The sequence below is a fragment of the Drosophila erecta genome, unplaced genomic scaffold (assembly GCF_003286155.1).
Source record: "Drosophila erecta strain 14021-0224.00,06,07 unplaced genomic scaffold, DereRS2 tig00000092-arrow-pilon, whole genome shotgun sequence".
NCBI lineage: Eukaryota > Metazoa > Arthropoda > Insecta > Diptera > Drosophilidae > Drosophila > Drosophila erecta.
Window position 1 is genome coordinate 9,802,577 of NW_020825207.1, and position 20,906 is coordinate 9,823,482.

The 20,906-nt window shown below is 45.1% G+C and overlaps 8 protein-coding genes across 9 annotated transcripts; 4 read left to right on the forward strand and 4 right to left on the reverse strand.

The window, feature by feature from the left end:
- The first annotated feature begins 206 nt into the window (after nucleotides 1-206).
- Nucleotides 207-1,936, forward strand: LOC6547960. The gene is made up of 3 exons (XM_001975252.2): nucleotides 207-837; nucleotides 905-1,082; nucleotides 1,220-1,936. Exons 1-3 carry the CDS (start codon nucleotides 215-217, stop codon nucleotides 1,859-1,861), a joined length of 1,443 nt encoding a protein of 480 aa, XP_001975288.1. The 5' UTR covers nucleotides 207-214; the 3' UTR covers nucleotides 1,862-1,936.
- LOC6547959 lies at nucleotides 1,825-2,284 on the reverse strand. The gene has a single exon (XM_001975251.3). The coding sequence runs from the start codon at nucleotides 2,216-2,218 to the stop codon at nucleotides 1,910-1,912; it is 309 nt and encodes a 102-aa protein (XP_001975287.1). The 5' UTR covers nucleotides 2,219-2,284; the 3' UTR covers nucleotides 1,825-1,909.
- Nucleotides 2,285-2,374: 90 nt separating this feature from the next.
- Nucleotides 2,375-2,975, reverse strand: LOC6547958 (V-type proton ATPase 16 kDa proteolipid subunit). Its single transcript, XM_001975250.3, has one exon. The coding sequence runs from the start codon at nucleotides 2,903-2,905 to the stop codon at nucleotides 2,429-2,431; it is 477 nt and encodes a 158-aa protein (XP_001975286.1). The 5' UTR covers nucleotides 2,906-2,975; the 3' UTR covers nucleotides 2,375-2,428.
- Nucleotides 2,976-3,019: 44 nt separating this feature from the next.
- LOC6547956 lies at nucleotides 3,020-10,004 on the reverse strand. Its single transcript, XM_001975248.3, has 8 exons — nucleotides 9,383-10,004; nucleotides 8,997-9,327; nucleotides 7,859-8,942; nucleotides 7,327-7,798; nucleotides 5,455-6,463; nucleotides 5,261-5,394; nucleotides 4,870-5,198; nucleotides 3,020-4,807 (listed from the first exon to the last, which is right to left on the reverse strand). Exons 1-8 carry the CDS (start codon nucleotides 9,881-9,883, stop codon nucleotides 3,424-3,426), a joined length of 5,244 nt encoding a protein of 1,747 aa, XP_001975284.2. The 5' UTR covers nucleotides 9,884-10,004; the 3' UTR covers nucleotides 3,020-3,423.
- Nucleotides 6,696-7,309, forward strand: LOC26526783 (ubiquitin-fold modifier 1). The gene is made up of 2 exons (XM_015157367.2): nucleotides 6,696-6,782; nucleotides 6,876-7,309. Exons 1-2 carry the CDS (start codon nucleotides 6,716-6,718, stop codon nucleotides 7,223-7,225), a joined length of 417 nt encoding a protein of 138 aa, XP_015012853.2. The 5' UTR covers nucleotides 6,696-6,715; the 3' UTR covers nucleotides 7,226-7,309.
- A 188-nt stretch (nucleotides 10,005-10,192) lies between the features above and the next one.
- Nucleotides 10,193-12,047, forward strand: LOC6547955 (GPI mannosyltransferase 2). The gene is made up of 2 exons (XM_015156258.2): nucleotides 10,193-10,409; nucleotides 10,469-12,047. The coding sequence occupies exon 2, from the start codon at nucleotides 10,484-10,486 to the stop codon at nucleotides 11,828-11,830; it is 1,347 nt and encodes a 448-aa protein (XP_015011744.1). The 5' UTR covers nucleotides 10,193-10,409; nucleotides 10,469-10,483; the 3' UTR covers nucleotides 11,831-12,047.
- A 142-nt stretch (nucleotides 12,048-12,189) lies between these two features.
- LOC6547954 (uncharacterized protein C1orf43 homolog) lies at nucleotides 12,190-13,623 on the forward strand. 2 transcript variants are annotated; one of them, XM_026980748.1, is made up of 3 exons: nucleotides 12,190-12,921; nucleotides 12,990-13,366; nucleotides 13,467-13,623. In XM_026980748.1, exons 1-3 carry the CDS (start codon nucleotides 12,296-12,298, stop codon nucleotides 13,499-13,501), a joined length of 1,038 nt encoding a protein of 345 aa, XP_026836549.1. In that variant the 5' UTR covers nucleotides 12,190-12,295; the 3' UTR covers nucleotides 13,502-13,623. The 2 variants fall into 2 exon arrangements, with proteins under 2 accessions (XP_026836549.1, XP_001975282.1); XM_001975246.3 differs by lacking the exon at nucleotides 13,467-13,623 and having other exon boundaries at nucleotides 12,990-13,419.
- Nucleotides 13,624-13,632: 9 nt separating this feature from the next.
- On the reverse strand, nucleotides 13,633-14,886 carry LOC6548002 (glyceraldehyde-3-phosphate dehydrogenase). The gene has a single exon (XM_001975245.3). It carries the CDS (start codon nucleotides 14,750-14,752, stop codon nucleotides 13,697-13,699), a length of 1,056 nt encoding a protein of 351 aa, XP_001975281.1. The 5' UTR covers nucleotides 14,753-14,886; the 3' UTR covers nucleotides 13,633-13,696.
- Nucleotides 14,887-20,906: the final 6,020 nt, after the last annotated feature.

Here is a 20,906-nt window from a genome sequence, read left to right on the forward strand (position 1 = left end):
GGAGAGGGGAATCGGCCTAGACAGAGGTCGATGTTGAGGTGGGTTTGCGTGGCGGCGCGGCGTTATCATTGATTGCGTACAAATTAACATTTATGCGTCCGTTAGCGCTAGATAATCTTATCGTGAATTTGCAACAATTAGATAGACGTGTCCAGCAGTCGCTGCCAAATCCTCCTCTTCACCCAGTCAGTCAGTCACTCAGTCAGTGAACAACATGGCCAGTCATCGAATCATCCAATCTGTCATGTACGCCGAAAATTTCACCAGCTCAGAATCCAGCTGGATAATCGGCCAGGAGCACGGAATAGAGCACAGCGATGAATGCATCTTCCAGAGGCGGAAGCCCACGCTGACGCTCTTTGTGCTCTACGGACTGGCCGTTCCCACCTTGTCGGCCTTTGGACTGTGCACGAACTTCATCAACGCCGTCGTCTTCATGCGCCCCAAGATGACGCCATCGGCCTTCAGCTACTTGGCGGCCCTGTCCTGGATGGACTGCATCTCGTGCCTGCTCATCACAATGACTGCGCTGTCCAGGAGCTATTTCTACAGCAGCCCCACTTGGATAACCTACGACTACCAGTGGCAAACCCCACTCTTTGGCATCAGTACTGGCGGAGCGAACCTGATCCTAGCGTGCCTGAGCCTGGATCGATTCATCTATCTGTCCAGTTTTAAAAGGAACAACGGGGCTCCTCGGTTTTGTCGCCGAAAGGTGGCTCGCTGTATCATCGTTGTGGCATTGTGCATATCCATATTGGTCAATATGCCGTACTTCTTCGTCTTCTACGTGAGTGACTCGGGCACTTGTCATGTCACAGATTTCTACTACACAAGGTGAGTCTAACTGGAATGGAAGTAGGTGGGCATAGTGGAGTTTTCATGGAGTTTCTTTTTGCCGCAGTTTTTATAAAGTGCAAAACTGGTTCACCTTTGCCTTGTTGGCCCTTTTGCCAGCCATTTTCCTGCTCATCGGCAACGGGGCCATAATTATAGCCTTCCGGAAATGGACAAAACAAAGTCGTATATGCCAGGCCAACAACCCCGCTGCTAATAGCCGCACCACTGCCAAGCGATATAAGGTATTTCAGTGAATATGAGTACGTGTTCCATGCATTGACCTTTCAACAGACTGAAAGTGTTTCATATTTTATACCTTTTGTATATAATGTGTCGTATTTACTTTTATTCGCATAAACAATAAGGGATCTCTTTGCAGCACCAAATGAAGTTGACCATCAGCATAGTGATTGTGATTACATTGTACCTCTTTGGCGAACTTCCCGCCCACATGACGTCCAGAAAGAGCTCCCTAAATCTACTATTTGGTGGTGATACCAACAAGGTGGATGACTCCTTCATTGAGCAGCTGGAGGTGATCTGCATAACATTGAATGCGCTGCAGCTGTCCCTGAACATAGTTGTCTATGCCGTGATCAATCCATCGTTTATGCCGGAGTTTTTCCTGTGCCTCAAGGGAACCTCTGATGTGTGCTTCGGATTGTGTTGTTTCCGGGCTCTGCGCAGGACGTGGACGCGCTGCCAGGACAAGAGAAAGCAGAAGGCTAACGCGGCGGAGCGGGTGGTCAGCAGTGTGAGTCCACAGCATCTGCCACCAGATGAGGCATTGCCCTGCGGCTGCGAGAGTTGGGCCAGTGACTCCCACTGCAGGCTCAATGCCCATTGCAAAACGGCAGTTGGTATCTTCACCATGAAGGATTCCGAGCAGGATGAGCAAGAGAATCATGGCCACCACGAGCCGGAAGTTTTTTGCACCAGATCCAGCGCCTGCCTGCACTCAAAAGACTCCGCTCCCGACGAGGATTCCATATTCAGTTCTAGCTTTATAATTATCACTTAAGCTAACTTATTCCCAAACGTATTAATTAATAGAATTAAGACTACTAATTTATATGCGCATTGTGCTGTAGCGATTAAACAAACGATTCCATATCTTATTGGTGAATCCTCGCGCTGCCTCCTCATCGCCATTAAACACCTTGTAGTAGGTATGTCCGGGTTCAATCTTGTGTATCACTATGTGCACCATTCCTTTGCCCTGCTTCTCATCAGCGTGCAACTTCCGCACCATTATGTGTCTTCCAGTATTATTCCCATTGATATTAGTTGTGTTGCGTGTGGCGTTCTGCTGGCTCTGAGGTTGGGCCAGAACCATACAGCCGACTAAGAAGAATCCAACAACGTAATGGAGGTGCATCTTCAGCGTGACGTTCACTCTGTGAATTCCAAATTCTAACTAGCCTGCTGGAAGAGAATGCAGCTGACTCCAAAAAAGGGTCGTTCAGCTGAACAAATAGTTTGAAGTTTGACAAATGATTAACCATTAACAGGCAGAACAGACTGCTTAAAACCAGTTCTTCTTTAATAACAGAAAAGTTAGGGATAACAATTTGTTTTCCAACTCACACTACTTGGAAAACAAGTAAATGGCCACTATGAGACCATACAGACCCAACACCTCGGCAAATATCAATATTAGAATGATGGCCACGAAGAGTTTTGGCTGCTGGGCAGATGCACGGACTCCAGCCTCACCCACCACGCCAATTGCAATTCCAGCCCCCATCCCAGAGACACCCACCGCCAGTCCAGCACTGAGGTTTAGGAAACCCTTGTAGGCGCTATAGCGCTTGCCAAGTGTTCCAGCAAGCAGGACCGCAATCACCAGTCCATAAATGGCTATAATGCCAGCCATTACCACTGGAACAATCGCCTTCATGATCAGCCGCGGATGCTTGATTGACATCGAACAGATTCCCACAGAAGCCTTTGCGGTTCCGTAAGCGGCTCCCAACGTTGAAAAGACAATGGCGCACACGGCGCCCAGGATGCAAAAGAAGGATGCGAAATGCGGTTCATCCAGCGAGAGCTCCGGAATATGCATAATTCAGTCTTACGTTGTACTTCTCAAAGTAGGAATAATTCCAGGTTTGTTTATATTTTCAAATGCGAATACGTTTGAAGTTCTTGAACAAGGTTGAGTGATAATATCAGGCACTTTTTAGGGATTTTTAAAACATTTAATAGTTTTATATTCACAGTCTTCAAGGAAATTGGAAACAGCGTGTTCTCGTTGATCAAAACTATATCATAGAATAACGCAATTTAAACATTTTATCATCTAATAGTGTACCAACATATTGAATTCCTGATTTCAGTATACTTAATAATAGTCATTGTCAACCTAAAGTACATTTAAAAGAATATTCAAATTTGTAATAAAACTATACATTCTGAAGAGAAATTATGCATGTTAAACCAGGTAATACGTACAAGAAAGAATTGCCTTCAATAATTGTTCCTTGTAAGTAATGACATAAACCATTTCGTTTATATACAGTTAACATTAGTATCCTATTTCAGCTTGGAATATAATACATTCGCGAACATACTAGATTAACCTCACTTTCCCTGCAATTTGGATAGAAAATCCATAAGAAACTGATGCCTACTACGTAGTTCTTCTATACTGCGATTCTTAAGCTTGGCACGCATACGTCGGATTAGCTGCTCTCGATCCCGCGCCCCTATTTTCATTTCGATAAGGATTACTTTGTCCTCTTCACGAGTCCAAGGAGCCGAGTGGGTGCTACCAGACTCAGAGCGCGATGTGCTGGCAGTTAATGCAGATGCTTCATCTGTTCGACCTTCGGTGGTGGTGCAGTTCGCCAGCGTGGCCACAACATCCAGCTTGCAGTCCTCGTCGCTGTCAAATTGTGTTGTGATCACGTGCTGTGGTGTGTTGCCAGCACTTAATTGCAGTGGCTCCAGCTCCTCCTCCGATTGATCCATATCCATTTTGAGGTTTGTACAGAAAGCCATATTCTCGGTACTTTCCTCCAGGCTCTCAACCTCAATTTTCGTAAATTCTTCAGTGGTGCATTGGTTCGTGGGTGTTGGAGTTTGCTGCTTGGCCTGCGCAATAATTCGAATGCCCGCTTTTGTATCCGCTGCATCCCGGACACTCTCCTGATCGATCAGCGTGCGCAAGCGCTTTGCACACTCAATGGCTGGCGAAGATGATGGCTGAGACTCATGGATAACGACCATTGGGTGATTATTGGCACGTTGTCTACTCTGCGTTTGATTAAGAGGAGATCGGATCTTCTTAGTAGGTGACTTTCGTTTGTCGACGTGGGGAGAACTATTGGTATTTGCCGATAAGGGACTCAATCCCGAGTTGTTAAATGCTGATTGCTTGCGAGGGGATATTTCACCAAAGTTGATGGCGGTTTTTTTAGCGTGCGGATGATGGGGTCCATTTGAGTTGCCCACATTAGGTGTACTGGTTGCTGCATTAGTAAAGCTTGAGTTGGTATACAAACTAGCGTTCAATCTGATTGCATGCGCTCTTAAGCCTGCCTCATCGCACATCTCAATAGATGAACAGCTGTTCTGCTCATCACCCGTGGTATCAATAATCAAAGCACGGCTGGCATCATCTTCCTCACTCCGATCCGCACCATCGTCGCTATCTGTATTGGCAGCCATGCTAAGAAGCTTTTCTCCCTGGGCACGAATACCATGGGCGCAGTTTGGCGAATCACTGGAGACTGGTGACACGTCATGAGATTGTTCATTGTAAATACTAGCAGCCATAAAAGACAGTTTGGCAGGCAATAGGATCTTGGCCCCATAAAATATGCGACCATTAATATACTTTAAGTGACATCCCGGTTTACTTGGTGTAGGTACATCTGTAAACTCTTGAATCGTTTCCGTGTATTCTCCCGTAGTATTGTTCCGCACATCATGCAGATTTATGGTCTCTACAGGAGAAAGGATTCTGGAAATAAGAAATAAATGTTACACTAAAACAATACCGAGTACTTTATTCACTATTCTCACCTTTTTGGGGGTTTGCCCTGAGGGAACTGTTGTACAAACCAATCGATCAGAAATTGATTGCCCTTGAGCAAGGGTATTATTTTATTCTCAACTTTTTTCATGCTGACATTAGGCATTTCCGCCAACTCGCTAAGGCAGGCATAAATCTTTCTGATTTGAGCTGGCTGCTTACTAAAGTAAATGTTTAGTTTGTTGATAAAGTTTGTAGCATTGCATATCATAAAGTGCTCAAAGAATTTTCCCATCTCAGCGGCCTCGGCAGGTAACAAAAAGTTGAGGAATACTTCAGCTAGTTCGGGATGATTGGGTAGCAAAATTTCTTCCACTTTCTAAGAAAAACCCAGCAGTTTTAGAATACAATAAGATCAAGATCCACTTAAGTGATACATACCAGATACAAAGATGATACTTTCTCCTGCCTGGGGTCGAAGTTTTGCAAAAGACTGTTAAATTTTTTGCAATCATCTAGGCGATTGGCACTCAGCAAGGCCTCCTCTACCTTTTCATAAAAATTTAGGGCAAAAACTGAACATGCAAAATAAATAAATTATTCAAGTCATTTAATGGAAGTTATCTAAAACTCACTGGCATCTTTGCGATTGCGCTCTTCTAAAGAATCCGGCTGGAGCATGTGGCGAAGCATCTCCTCCTGTCGATTGGCTTTTCTCAGCTTCGCTGCCTCATCATCACTCCTGGATCTCTTGGGCTGCGTTGCCGTTTTAGCAGTGGTATTGCTGCAAAACATTCTTAGATCGACCAGCAGTTGAGTGTACAGTTCGAGGGCGAAAAAACGATTGTGCACGACCTGTACCAACTCGCAGTCTTTATATTGCTCGCTGCGACGACGCAGGTAGGATTCGTAGCTGGTGATTAGGGAATGGCAGCGCTTGCTTAGTTTTTGGCGCAAACGTTCGCGCAATTTATGGTATCGACTGCGGGATGGTGTTGATCCCCTTCGCGATTTGTTGGCGGATTGAACCTTTGGCTTAAAGATTTGATAACGCGCCCTTTTGGCGTTTCTGCCTGCGACGGAAGGTGTATCCTGCGCAGGCAACAGATCCTGCTGTACGGCCTCGCTGGAGTCCCCCAATTCGCAGATCTGCAGTGTGTGAGTGAACTCGTCTACTTTGAAATTGATGGCTGGCGGAGCATTTTCATCCAATGGCGGAGGAGCTGGCGGCAAGGCCAGTAGACTACCGCACTCGGCGGCGGTGTATAAGCTGCGATTTATGTTCAGTACATTCTCGGCCAGATTCCCGCCGGACACCAAGGGCACCGAGACCCCAGATACTCCGGGTATGTTTCCCGCGCTCGTATTCCCGCCAAAAACATAGTTCACATTGATGGTGAGCTGTGGGGCATTTTCCGCTGGGCGGGACTTCCTCTGCGCTGGCCTTTTCTTCGGTCTGCTATCCTTGGGCGGTTCCGAACCAGCAGCACTGCCATTGGGGACGGCCGCCTGACCAAAACTCTCCGGCAGCAGCAGATCCTCGCCGACCGCCTCGCGTACAAACTCCAAATACGAAGCACTGGCTACCGACGATGCTTTCGATAATTTAAAGTTGCGGCGGGTGCGCTTTTGCTCCCAAGTTTTCTGCAAAATATTAGATTGAAAATTGTCCGCAATTTATAAAACAGCGATGGCACAAGCTATGTATATTGTTATCGATAACTCCGATGGAAGGTACCTGATCCGCCGATACGCAGTGATTGAGTTAATAAAACCTTTTTTTAACATTGCATGTCAATTGGTAGAAAACTATATTGTAAGTTATTTACAACTTAATATAACAAACAATATAGTTGTAATTATGTGTACTTATTAGGTGCAGGCAAAGGTACATATATGCAAATTATACACATCACAGCCGATAACTTGCTGCCTGCCTATCGTAATTTTGACCGCACTAAAAGTAAGAGCGACATATTTTTGTTTTTAAATCAAATACCCCTAAAAACAGTTTTCAAACCAACTAATTTATAATTGTTTAAACTATCCGCACCAGGGCTCAAAGATTCTGCACGTGGAAAACATCGGAAACCCGTTTATTCCCACAGAAAATCAAAACTGACCACGTCTGCACATTCCACAATGAGCAAAGTAACCTTCAAAATCACGTTAACTTCGGACCCCAAGCTGCCCTTTAAGGTGCTCAGTGTTCCGGAAGGAACTCCCTTTACGGCTGTGCTGAAATTCGCCTCTGAGGAGTTCAAGGTTCCGGCGGAGACGAGTGCCATCATCACGGACGATGGAATTGGCATCAGCCCACAGCAGACTGCTGGCAATGTGTTCCTAAAGCACGGATCCGAGTTGCGGCTCATTCCCAGAGATCGTGTGGGTCACCAACTAAGCTAGTTTCCCTAAACCTTTTCTGAATACCCTTTGAGATTTCCCCCATTTTGATGCATATTAAATGTTAACCAATGTACCCGATAGTAATCCATTGTATTCCTTACCTCAATGTAGTATTGCCAGCCACTGGGAAGCTCCATGTGGCGTTCTCGGGGAGTTCTCACCAGCCCACCCTCGAAACCCCAAAGGATGTCGTTTGCGGGCGGTGCTCGATGACGTTCAAGGAAATACTTCACTGGATTATACTGTTTTGAGTCGCGAAGCTCGGAGATTTTCATGAAGATTCGCCGCGCAGTCTTTCCACAAATCGTATCCTTAGTCATTCGCTTACAGGCAACGCGAATGGGATCTGCACCTTTGCGTAGTTGTCTTCTTGCTTTTCCCATTAATGCCAAGTGCTTCTCCAGGCCAATGGCAATAAGCTGATACTCGGAGGGTGCGTAAGCACTGGTTTGAGTCAGTTTGGGTCGAAAAGCCATCCGGGGTAGGTACTGAGGATACATAAACACCCGGCTATCAAGCATGAGATCCATAATACGAGGCGCTAGCCTAGGAACCTGACGCGTGTGGCCATCACTATAAATATTAAAATAAGTTATGTAGCTGTATATATTGTCGAAACTACAATTAACTTACGTCAAATCCGTTTCCTTATTGATGAAGTCCATCATCTTCTCGTTCTCCTCCTTAAACTCATCACTGCATAGATCATGTTCCCACTTTCTAACCAGTTGCACAGCCTCCTGCAGATTCCAGCAATTAAAACTAGGATCTTTAGTTGCCTTTTTGTGCAAGTCTTCCAACATTTCCCTGGGCTTCTGGGCCATGGAATACAACGTAGGATGGGAGTAGGTTTGCAGGTAGCTTTGACTGAGCAACTGCGTGTGAATGCGAAGCTGCTGCTGAAGCATATCATGCTGAGACTGGGTTAATCCCCTGCTCCTGGCGAGGTGATTGAAATTCGCTGGCTCTACGTTTCGTAGGTTCTCAAACTTATCCTCATACTCCGAATAAATATGTTTCCTTACCGAGATGTATTCCCAGGTGAAGTTCGTATCAAATGGTTTCTTATAACGATCTGCATTACTGGCAGCTACAATGGGGGGTTGCATCGGATGCACGCTAGAAAAATTCTGGGGTGACTCTTCAGTCAATGGAAGACCAACAGTTGAATCATTGGCTACAACTTTAGCGATTTGGAAGCAATTAGGTTGTCCAGGTATTGGAACTGCTATTAGTTCGGGGGGAACAGTTAAGGCATCAGAAGGAATGTTTACCACATTGCAAGGCGATCCATCGGCAACACTATTCACGTTTTCCTCCTGTAGCATAGCCACAGGGATAGGCATTACCATGCCAATATCGTTGCCTTGGCAAGGGGGTGCCATTAGATTTGGTTGAAAAACATGCAGATCCTGCTGATTAGCATTTATCTGCTGGCAATCAAAGTCGATGTTTCGGGACACTTGATCAATGGGAATCATCGAAACGTTAGAACTATCAATGAATTTTTGAGGTGTTTCCAATTCAATAGATTCCAGAGATACTCCCTCTTGTATCAAACCAGCAAACAGCTCAGAGACCAGGTCAGTTAACTCTTTTTTGGATATATTCACATCGCGGAGCTCCTCGGCGTTCTCATATTCTGACTCTAAATGATCAGCGGCCACATATTCCGGATCGTTAATGGGATCATCATCGTCGCCCTGGACCGTGTTGTCTGTAAGATATTCAAGTTAGGAAACCATAACAAACATCCATCGATACTACCTACTTAAAGGTTTTGTAAAGTCATTGAGGAACTGCATCCAATCCGCATCGTTGGCGGTCATTTCGTTCTCCACCACATCGCTAGGCTCAACGTCCGGCGGGACAAATTCCGATTGCAAATCCTCAATGGTAGTCTGCTGCAAACAAAATTTGGAGCGCGTTCTGGTTGCAATCCTAAGGTCCTCTTTATCCTGCGCATTTTTGTCGAACGGCACTTTAAAACAACCGTCGTCAGAGAATTTTATAGGCGATTCCTCATTGGCAGTGAGCGGAGTTTGAGGCGTGCAGGGATTGGAGTCGAAATCCGATGCTGTGGTGTTGGGATCATCATCGGACTGTGGATTAAACAATTATATGGCATCGATCAAGGTGATTTAATGTTAAACCCACATGAAAGTCCTCCTCCTTGAACGTGTACTCCTCGTCCTCCTCATCAGAGTGCAAATCCTCCCGTATTAGAGCCTCTATGCCATTATTGTCAGTGGGAGTTTCGTTGAGCTGGGACAGCGAAATCCCAGGAGTGCAGTTCAGTTCCCGTGCTTTGGCTCGCGTGAGCTTGGGCACAGACGGAGTGTCCGTAATGATGATGGCACCCCGCTTTTGCTGCTCCGCCGACTCCAACTTCTCCCGCGCCAGCTCGTCCTCCGCCTTTAAAGTCACTAATGCTAGGACATGATCGTTGCGCACCACCTTTCGGACCACTTTTTGCATGTCCTCGGCGCTGATGGAGTTCTTCTTGGCCACTTTCCGCAGCCGGCGATCGATCTCCTTGGCATCTTCATCGACCTGCGAGTCCAGGCTTTGGCGTTCCACTCGTTTGCGCTTCCGCGGTCTCCGCGGAGTCGAGCTAGTGCTCCTTGTGGAGTCCGACTTCTTTGCACTATTAGGCATTCCGACACTTCATTTATGGGTGAAATTTCAGCTTAAATTCAACGAAACTGCAAAACAAAAGCGGCAGTGTTTTTAGGAAATGCCGCCACTAAAATGTGCCATATCGATTAGAGCTGGAACAATCAACGATGTTAGTTCGATAGTATCGATTGGAATTAGGTATGTGGGTGAACTGCTGAACGCCTTTTGAAATTTCCCTAAATATACTTATTAAGCTGTATCTTACAGCAAAATATTTCGAATCAAATCAAATGAAATGTACATATTCATTTATTTATATGATACATTTTTTTGTATCGATATGGTATCGACATTGTCTCCTGCTTCTACGAAACCTCTGGTCACACCATGCTCTGCTTTTCCGGGCTTCTGCCAAAAAATAATATATAATAATAAAACCGGTCCACAAAATAAATGTCGCCAAAAGAGAGGGACGTTTAGGAAGCAACCGAAGTGCTGAACCTCCTTTTTCCCGCCGCAGAAGTGTCCAGACCAGAATATCCGTCCACACCGTTTTAGCTGAAAGGTATGCTCTCGATTTATTATGAATCACATGCCCGCCGAATGATATTGACTCCACCCAAGCCCTAGAAATCGGAAATGACGGAAAAGGTGACTAAACTGGCACTGGCTAGTCGAGTCATTATCCTTCTGGTACAATTGGCCGCCCACGGAGTCTTGCCAGAGCACAGACCGGATGTATTCCGGATGCCGGTCTTGGAGGAGGAGAAGTCCTGGATAGACAAGATGATTAAACGCTGCTTGGGCGGATTAAGGCACTGGGATGGAGAATACTTTCTGCATATAGCTGGGAATCTGTACAGCTACGAGAACACGTTGGCCTTCTATCCACTGTATCCGGTTGTTGTGCGTCATGTGGCACAGGCCCTGGAAGCATTCGGGATCTCCTTATCTCAGGAATCTATCCTGCTGTTGGTGGCTGTCGTTCTGAACCTCTGGCTCTTCTGCGAGTCGGCAAATCTACTGTTTCAGCTGACCCAAGTATTGTTCAACGACCTAAACAAGAGCTGGAATGCGGCTTTGATATACTGCTTTAATCCGGCAAACATTTTCTTCACCGCCGCCTACTCAGAGACCTTCTTCGCCTACTACAGCTTTTACGTGATGTTGGAGTGCATGAAGCCGACGGGTAGTTTCCGATACGTGCGTTTGGGATGCGCTTTAGCATCCTGTTTGGTGTGCCGTTCAAATGGATTACTCACCTTGGGATACCCACTCTACTTCTTCGCACGCCACCTGCTACTCAAGATCAAGGAGTCCAACTCCTGCTTGCAGCTGGCACAAATGACGCTCACAATTCTGGGACCAATTGGGTTACTGCACACCTACTATTTCTACATATACAGGCTCTACTGTCTGCCCTCCACAATTACGAACCATCCGCAGCACGTTGTGAACTACGCAGAGGAGCGGAAGTACCTATTGTCTGGTCAGGGCTCTGAAGGATCTCCCTGGTGCCAGTACACGTTTCCGTTCCCCTACTCTTACGTGCAATCGCACTACTGGGATGTGGGCTTCCTACGCTATTACCAGTGGAAACAGCTACCCAACTTCTTGCTGGCCCTGCCCATGCTGAGTTTTATGCACTGGCACTGCTACGATTACATGCAGCACTTGATCAAAGCGGTCTGGTCAAGACTAACGCCATCTGGATACAAGGAGCTGATAAGGGACCACACCACATTCCCTTTCGTGCTGCACGCTGCGCTTCTAACCCTCGTCTGCACTGTTTACGTACACATCCAAGTGTCCACCCGCCTCTTGGCCTCGGCCACACCTGTTTTCTACTGGTTTGCCGCTGATCACATGCCCAAGACACTGGCCCAACTCAAGCTGCGTTCAAAGGCAGGAGCTCTCTTTATATGGTGTGCTACTTATAGTTTGGTGGGCACGGTGTTATTCAGCAACAATTACCCGTGGACGTGAGCTCGATAAATTATTGTAGTAGAAGGCCCAAAAGTAGATGGTTGCCAAAGAGACTGTTCATCCGCATGGATTTCTTTATTAGTTTGTAAATAATCGTCCAAGTTCTCAAAATTGAATTGGTAATGTTGAGGCGCTCAAAAGTATTGGTTTCCCATTTAAATTTCTATCACATACAAAAAATGAAAAATAAAAATTGTTGACGATTTTAGAAAATATAAACGCTTGTCGTACCTTACTGTTACATAAGTTTGTAGTTTCCTAACCATTACAAAATTATATGTTTAAAATTGGCGCTTCGCTTTTGAAACTTGGTATTACATGGAATAATTAGGTATTTCTAGTATTTTAAAACGCTAAGTGGTCACACTCAAAGTCAGCTGTTTTGGGTGGCTGACCAAAACAACAAAGAAATTATCTGAGAAAATTGTTTATTATTTCATATCCTCGAAGAAAAGAGTATTCGCCATGGATGGGCATCTGCGCCTGCACAAGGTAGGCGACTACGCGGCACCGAGTCTCCAGGAGAAGGCCAGCAAGGCGAGCGGCAACATGGAACAGCTTTCGGGCGTGATGATAATCATCATAATCAGCGGAGGTGTCCTAACTTGCCTGATGCTTTTCATCTTTGCCAAGCGGCAGATTATGCGATTCCAGTTGCGGGGACGTCGAGGCCCTCACGTTCCAGTAGGCAATGATGCCAAGAAGGCGCTAAGGAGAGAGATTGAGCGGCGCCTGGACTGCATCCAGAAAATCACGCAGGAACCGAAGCTGCTGTGGGACGAAGACGACAAGTACATAGTTCAGCCGGAGCAGGAGGCACCATTGCCACCCTACTACTACCGCATGAAGGCAGTTGATGACGTGAAACTGCTGGAGTCTGAGATAGCCCGAGCGGACGGTAGCTCTCGGCATGCTCCTGAGAGCTTGAGGGCTTTCCTGCTGACCACTTTATCGGTTACGCTTAACGGAGCCGGGCAGCGGATGATTCACCAGTACTGCGATATGTATGAGCATGCTCGGCACGATCCCAATGAGTTCGGAAAGGATGAGTACGAGGCGTATCACCATTTGCTGCTTAAGTTGATGGAGGCGTATGTCAACTAGACTAGACTATTTGTTCAACTTTTCAATGACAATTAACTTTTCTTTTAATTTTCAGCTCCAAACAGCTGAAAAACTACAATTCTCGTAAGGCATCGCCTGCACGAACGCCCAGGAAACAGACGAAAATGCATTCCCTGCTGGATCCTGCGCGCCTGCGTCCTCCCACGACATTAGAAAATGTACAACCCAGCAGCGAACTAACGACTGGACAGCACGCCAAGGTTAATTTGACCTTGGGTCTGCAGGGCGGCGGTGGTGGTGGCGATGGTCCTGCCGAGCTAGCCACAAATCCTCTCCACCTTCAAGCACCCTCCGACAGAGATCTCATCATACGCAATAGAATTAAGACACCCACACTAGATGACATTATCGTAGAGGCGGACCACCATCAGAGCAGTGATGGAGGTGTCATGGAGGACAACGAGATTAAGAGTATATCATCAATGCAGTTCCAGCGGAACTCTAGCAATGTCTAAAACAGTCACTCATTTCATTAGCCTTATATTATTCTTCGTTTTCTTTTTATTTGTAGAAAAAATTCGGCCTGATGAGAATAAATTGCAATGAGGCATATTCGAGTGCCGTTGCATGCCTCCTATAGATTTGTATTTAAGTTATGCGCTTACCGAGTGTGGTACAATGGATTACATTACTTTTACTTATAGGTAAATAAAGATTGCTAAAAGAAATTTAAATCTAGTTTGTTAGCTGGTAAAAAAAATTGGTAATTGTTTCCTATTTATTGTTCTTAATGGAAGGATCCTACTTTTTCTTGCAGGGATCTTCCTTCTCCTTACAAGCAGCCTTTTCCTCGCACTGGTCGACCATTTGGGCATAGAGAACCAGGTCAAGAAGACGGCAGGAATATCCAGTCTCGTTATCGTACCAACTGATCAACTTGACAAAGCTATCGTTCAGGGCAATACAGGCCTTGGCATCGAAGACCGAGGCAAAACGGGAGCCGTTGAAGTCGGTGGACACCACCTCCTCCTCCACATAGGCGAGGATTCCCTTCATTTCACCCTCGGCTGCCGCCTTGATGCACTTCTTGATGTCGTCCATTTTGGCGGGCTTAGAGAGCCTACAGGTTAGGTCCACCACCGAGACATTGGGTACCGGCACACGGAAAGCCATACCAGTGAGCTTTCCGTTTAGATCCGGAATCACCTTTCCGACGGCTTTAGCGGCTCCCGTGGCTGCAGGAATTATGTTGCTCATGCCACTGCGTCCATCCCGCCAAAGCTTGCTGCTGGGTCCGTCGATGATCTTTTGGGTGGCTGTAGCCGCATGAACGGTGGTCATAAGGCCCTCACATATTTCAAAGTTATCGTGCACCACCTTGGCCAGCGGCGCCAGGCAATTGGTTGTGCACGAGGCATTCGAGATGATTGCCGTGCCTGGTTTGTATTTATGAAGATTCACTCCGCACACAAACATCGGAGCATCGGCGGATGGAGCCGATATGACCACCTTTTGGGCCCCCCCATCCAGGTGCGCTTGACAGGCTTTAAGGGTGGTAAACCTACCGGAGCACTCCACCACCGTATGCACGCCCATTTCGCACCACTTGACCTTCTTGAGGTCCGGCTCCTTAAGCAGCTGGATCTTCTTGCCATTTACAACGAGGTTGTTGCCATCAATGGAGATCTTCTGATTGAACTGGCCATGAGTGGAGTCGTAACGCAGCATGTAGGCCAGGTACTTGGGATCCAGCGAGGGATCGTTGATGGCCACGATCTTGACATCCTTGCGAACTAGAGCCTGGCGGGCGAACATCCGGCCGATTCTGCCAAAGCCATTGATTCCGATTGCGGGCATAGTTGAATTCGAATTTCAATGTTTACAATTTTGAAGAATTTTAATATGTATTGCTATAACATATTGTCAGACGAATCCAACTATGTGAACGTGAAGTAATCGAAAACGGCTTGTATACATATCAAAATGATTTCCGGCTACCAGCTGTCCTAGATCTTTGCAGCTTATGACTCCCAGATGAATGGTATACATACATACATAATTACGCAGCCGGGTATAAATCAATCGAACTCGACCACCTGCCAAAGCTTCTCACGGAACAAAATTACAATAACCTTCGGGAACGCCCTATCCCAATTGTCTGGAGCCATAAGGAAGTGGGTGTGGCTGCCAAATTGGTGCCCACACACATGCACGTCCATAGAAAATCCAGCTTCAAGGGTCATTACTCACCTTTGTGTGGAATGCCTCGCTCCTTCGGGACACCACCCTTCTATACACTGTCAGAAACTAACATAGGAGTTTACATGATAAAACCAAAAGAAATCGATCGTACATATGTAGGGTTTTATGATACATCCACTTTGTTCAACACCTTAAAAGTCGAGACCACATCGTGGTCCCTTAACTTTTACCTACTTGTCTTACTTCATCTGATTGAAACATTTGGATTCCGACACTTGAACATAAAAAGTATAGTCCCTTTGAAAGTACCAATGTAACTATCAACCCTAAGCCTTTATTTCCGTGTGCTTTTCCTTTTTTTTTTGGGCATACCAGATGACGTCCATCAGCCGTAGAAATTTCCATGCCCATCTGCCCCTTGGCCCATGACTTGGCTGGAAATATATTGAATTGAAGTTTTATTCGTTCGGCTTTTAGCAGAGACCCCACTCTGCTGTGGGCCGTCCCGGGGGTGTGGGAAATCGGTCTTCAACTAGCTATGACAACTTAACTTTCTTGAATATTTATGATGCTGAAGCAACAGCAGGTCGGCTGGCAACATGTTGCTGCAACATTAGGACGCCCCCGCAGAAAGTTCCGACAGAGCGCAAGGACCCTCCTCTCTCTCTCTCTCACTGTCTCTGTCTCGCTCGCTTTGGCACGGAAAACTGGGCTCTCCGGGTCCTGTGTGGTGGGTTTTCTATTTTTGGGCCGCCGCTGATTACGAAATTGTTGCAGTAATCACAGGAGCCGCAGTTGCAAGCCCTGGATAGCGGCAACTCCAATTCAATGTATCATTTATGTTTGAACTGGAGATTGGCGGGATTCGTAAATGTTAAATGCCCCCACACATCAAATCCCATCAAATTGAAGTTTATTTTATGTACCTTGGTCGAGCAGTGGGGGATTCTAAGTTGGGGGTCCGGAACCCTTGCAACTTTGTTGTGAGCCAGCTTGTTTGCTGTGGAGTCTCCGCTTTCATTCCAGTTTGCTTGTCCGGCGAGTGCTACTTGAAATTTATGCGAAAAACTTTCAAATTTGAAACTTGCCCGCTGAGAAATGGGCCACATAAGCAAAGGATGCAAATCCCATTTTAAGAGTGGCTTAAGCAAAGTTCAACAAAGTGATGAAAAAAGGAGTATATGGAATTATTTTAAACACGAAACGTTCAGGCTAGAGTTAGGTTACGTTATTCAAAGCTTAGGTTATTCACAAAGGTAAGCCATAAATTATTTAAAGGGGTGACATTTAATCGAGGCGAAAAGATGTGGAAGTACTATCTTAATTTGTGCCTTGGATTTCGTGTTATTACTACAATCTTAATCTTAATCACAGTTTTTCAACACTCCACATTAAGAGAAATGATAGCCGTTTAATATTAACTACTTTCCATCACGGTAAAAAATATTGGTGTACTTTATCCTTTAATTATATTTGAACTGCACAGTGGTTGATGATAATAATACTCCGTGGAAAAGAAACCGCCTACAGGGCCGCTGCACTGGGCATTACACCAGAATAAATAATAACACTATTTTTCTTCGTGTACTGGCGCACATAAAGGATCCGTGGTAAATGTTCCTCCAGGGCCTCTTTAACTTGTTGGCCGGAACAGGGGCTGCACCAAAGTTGGTCTACGAACGGGATAAATGTAGTTAAGACCGTGGCCGGCATTAAAGCAGAGCTGGCTTAAGCCGACTGAACAGAAAAACAAATCGATTGCGAAATGTTGCGGAAGTGCCAATTGTTTTATTATATGTTGTTCAGCTGCGAAGGACAAAGTGCCTCCATAATTTCCACAGCTGTCAGTGCGTTGTGGACCAGCTTAGCATTGGGAATGGAGATTCCCCAGCTCCTTGGCGCAGCTCCTCAGCTCCTCAGCTCCTTAGCTGCTTAGCTCCTCCTCGCTTCCTAATCGCATTGAGCTTATACATTTTCCATCATTGCCCCCGCTGTGCGGCAAGTACTGTTCTACTTTCCGGTTGTGAATAAGTGCAAAAATGTTATTTGCCTGCTTAGCGATTATCCGGGGGATCAATATTCAGCAGCCAGCTGCAGGACCCTTTCGGCAATAGTTTCCAGGATCCGAGTGGTACATCATCTCCAAATTGAATTGTCAGGCACAAGTGCGCTGCTCGGCTGCAAATTTTCGGGTGAACAAAGAGCCATTTGGTGAACAAAAGGATAAGCCACTATGGCCAGATCCAGCCAGACTGCTCTATACACTCGCATTCAAACTGACAGCTAATTGTGCGCTCAAGTGCCTAAAGGGGCGTGGCTGGGATTTGAGTTCCGAACTCCCCACAACTTGTCCTTGCCAGAACTCGGTATTAAATCAAAGGGCCAATGCGGCAGATGGAAATCGTTGTTTGCCCTCCCTTTGCCTTGAAAAACTTTGCATTTTTGGCAGGTCATGAAATCGCAACCTACGCGAATCGTATCTGGCAAAAAAAAAAATAAGCGGTATCTTGCCAAACAAATCAATTGCAACAGAAATCCAGAATGAGAACATTCTCTGACATGAAAGTCAACCCATTCAATGGCTTAGATATAATTCAATTTGCATTTTTGCGGATGCGGTATGACATTTTCCGTTCGTGTGTGTTGGTGCAGCATTGAAAGTTCTCGTTGAACTTTCCTGGTAACTTAGTAAATGAGTTTTCAATAAATATACTGTTGCCATTTGTGGGGAAAAGAGATTGAAAATGTGATTTCAGCAAAACAACGTGCCACTGAAAACATTTTTAGCATTTGCTAATTTGCTAAATAATCCTAAGTAGTATTTTTATGTTTTATTGTAATTTGAGTTGTTAAAGTTGTAATTTGTTTGGCTAATACTATGATTTTAAGTCTTTATAATTTAAATATTGATACTCCCTCCAATTTACTATAATTTTTGTCGAATATGTATATTTTTCTATTTTATTTTATTATTTTTCTATTTATTTTTAAAAATTGCCTTACATTTCCATGTATCTTAATCGATATTCTGAATATCTAAACATATCTGAACAAATTAGGAAATATTCAACTTCTAAAAAATCCACTTAATAGATTTTCCTTATACACTGATATTCCTTAAATTCCTATATATACTCAGTTCCCATTTATAGTACAACCCCCCATCTGCAACTTCAGCCGCATTTTGACCCCTTTTGCTTGCACCAACTTTGTGTAAACTCTCAACTTTCAGCTCTACGTGGCTGGTGGCCTTTGACTAATTGACCCAACTGACCATGTGAGGAATGGCCCTAAATTGAAATTCAATGGAATAACAATTAATTGGGTATACGGATTCAGGTGCAGTAATTACGTTGATATATGCCTCTTCGCCCACGCTGGTCACAACATAAATAAAGCACCATTACGTATACGCAAGGGATGCCAGCCGGCCATGTGTGGCTATAGCCAGGACATAGCCTGGCCGGAACTGAGAAGGCAAGTCAAATGCCATGAAATTTCATTACCTTCGAGAGCAGCGGCAAATAGCATAAAAGTTAAGCTGCTAGCTAAACCAATTACACTAGACTCGCGATGTTTCAGCTACCAAGGGAGCAAGCTAACAAAAGCAGCAACAACCACTGGTCTAACTACAACAATAATGTCAACAGTGAAACCAGCAACAAAAACGAATGTGTTGTATTGAGCAGAGCCGGAAAAACGCGGGGAAATTCTGGGAAGGGGCGGCGAAAAGCAGCAACTGTTGCCCACTAAAACATCGAGGAAAACAGAAGCTTCCGGCACAGTGCTGCCGAAATGCAGATTTCGAAAACAGGACCTTTAGCGGGAAAATTTTACCAAAGTGTGCCTTGGTAGGATTGCTTGATTGATAATTAGCTACATGATATAGTATATGAAGTATTTTCAGTACCATTAATATAGGAGTACTCGTTTTATGCGTTTTGTAAGAGTAAATCAAAACAGAGAGTGATACATTTTTTCCGGATAACTTCGTTTGGCGAATCTGTCCGAAAAAAGGATAAAGTGCCACAACCTTTCGGCGGGGACATTAAAGAGATTTATTTATTTCTGGCAACATCGTGTTGTGAGCGAGTATCTGAAGCGAATAAACGAAACGGAACGGAACAGGAGCAATTCCTTCACTTGTCAGCTAGAAGCTCACCCCCAAAAACAGGCGAAAATAAGCCCCAACCAAGAAAGCAGCCAGTTCACTTTCTCACTGCGACTGTCAAAAACTCATTTATTATTTAAATAATATGCAGAGGAGGCGGGCCGAAGGAAACACGAATAAAATTCAGCCTGTTGTTCATTTTTATTTGCAGGAGCCAGTGCGGAAAGAAAAAGCAACAAAACTTTTGTGTCAAAGTTCGAGCTTCTTTTTTATGATGATGATGATGAGGCCCGACAAGTTCAATTTCCCTCGATCCAAGGATGTTGCTTGTCAGTCCGCAGACATTCGTTGTCAGTCGGTGTGGCGAGAAAAGATACAACATTTGGCAAGGCAAGTTTCGCAATTCGAACAAGACAATACAAATCAAATAGTTGATTGCACATGCATACAATTCATCAGTTCATTTATGACCAATGCAATTCGTTTCAGCTTTGTTGTAAATCTGCCTAAATTGATATACTTTTCGTTGGCTCAAATTAAATTAAGACAATTGGCGTAAATGGAAACTTTCGTTGATCACCATCAATCACAGCGAAAGACACGAATATGACGGAAATGAGCCCAAGTGAATTTATTTCATGACATTCACCACTTACACTTATCATTGTCACGACCCAGAAGTTAATATTTTGCTCAGTTTACTTTCAGCATAAATTATTGTTTAGAAGCACGTGCACGTGACTTTATTGCCTTTAAAGGGGTCTTATCATTCGGAACAAAAGTTTGCGACATTGGGGCGCTATAAAGTTGGTCTATATTCGGTTTGATGGCCATTTAGCAGTTAATTTGATGTTCTTTGGCTGTCGTTCTAAGATAGGTGGTGAATTAAACAGCAGTTAGGCGAATTATTATGGAGTTGTATTGCATTTATTCGAAATATTTTAAATTCGGACTTCCGAGAGGGCTTTAGATGGTGAACCATGAGCATGATGCTATTAAGGGCAAGGGTATTCTAGACGACGTACTCCCCATATCCATAATATTCGGTAGCTCACTTTTTGCATAGCCCCACTGCCTGTTCTTTCCGCCTGATTTCCCTTCATTTCGGCCAGCAACATGCAAGCCGAAGGAAGTGAGCGGAAAATGCCTGGGAAATGGGAAACTCGGGAGCTTGCGTGACCCGAGTGTAAGAGGTGATAAATAACTGCAAAATGTAGACATCAGAGCCAGTTGGGCTCCGTTCAGCAGCTCTCCTATTCATGGGTGGGACAAACAAAGTGGTTGGACAAACACGGTAAGGGCTTTATGAAGTTGGCCCGGCAGCTAATAGGCCGACAATTGGCCAAGTTAGCGGGCCAAACGAGTTTTCGGACTATGGACCACCCGAGATGAATGAAATGCAATTTTCTGATTGCGCCCAGAGCACCCCAAGGACCTTGGCTCGCTTTCCCCCAACCCATACCCATTTCGTCCTTGGCAGTCATATGGAAGTGGAGATGTACATGTGCAGATACTGGGGGCAATAACAGAGCAGAACAGAACAGTACAGAACGTCATGAATGCGAAATGCGCTGGATTGAGATATATTTTAGAATGCAACCGGGCTATTGTCCTTGCCTCGTCCTTGGCTAAAAATAAACACAAATGTAAATATGCTGCGGGTAAGACAAAGCCAGCCACACAATCGCAATGACAATC

Coding starts and splice junctions, on each gene's coding strand:
- LOC6547960 (XM_001975252.2), top strand. CDS start 215: ATGGCCAGTCATCGAATCATCCAATCTGTCATGTACGCCGAAAATTTC. Junction 838..904: donor ACAGATTTCTACTACACAAG/GTGAGTCTAACT, acceptor TTTTTGCCGCAG/TTTTTATAAAGTGCAAAACT. Junction 1,083..1,219: donor CCACTGCCAAGCGATATAAG/GTATTTCAGTGA, acceptor ATCTCTTTGCAG/CACCAAATGAAGTTGACCAT.
- LOC6547958 (XM_001975250.3), bottom strand. CDS start 2,905: ATGCATATTCCGGAGCTCTCGCTGGATGAACCGCATTTCGCATCCTTC.
- LOC6548002 (XM_001975245.3), bottom strand. CDS start 14,752: ATGCCCGCAATCGGAATCAATGGCTTTGGCAGAATCGGCCGGATGTTC.
- LOC6547959 (XM_001975251.3), bottom strand. CDS start 2,218: ATGCACCTCCATTACGTTGTTGGATTCTTCTTAGTCGGCTGTATGGTT.
- LOC6547954 (XM_001975246.3), top strand. CDS start 12,296: ATGGATGGGCATCTGCGCCTGCACAAGGTAGGCGACTACGCGGCACCG. Junction 12,922..12,989: donor CTGCTTAAGTTGATGGAGGC/GTATGTCAACTA, acceptor TTTAATTTTCAG/CTCCAAACAGCTGAAAAACT.
- LOC6547955 (XM_015156258.2), top strand. CDS start 10,484: ATGACGGAAAAGGTGACTAAACTGGCACTGGCTAGTCGAGTCATTATC.
- LOC6547956 (XM_001975248.3), bottom strand. CDS start 9,883: ATGCCTAATAGTGCAAAGAAGTCGGACTCCACAAGGAGCACTAGCTCG. Junction 9,328..9,382: donor TCAAGGAGGAGGACTTTCAT/GTGGGTTTAACA, acceptor TTTAATCCACAG/TCCGATGATGATCCCAACAC. Junction 8,943..8,996: donor TGACTTTACAAAACCTTTAA/GTAGGTAGTATC, acceptor AATATCTTACAG/ACAACACGGTCCAGGGCGAC.
- LOC26526783 (XM_015157367.2), top strand. CDS start 6,716: ATGCAAATTATACACATCACAGCCGATAACTTGCTGCCTGCCTATCGT. Junction 6,783..6,875: donor TAATTTTGACCGCACTAAAA/GTAAGAGCGACA, acceptor TATCCGCACCAG/GGCTCAAAGATTCTGCACGT.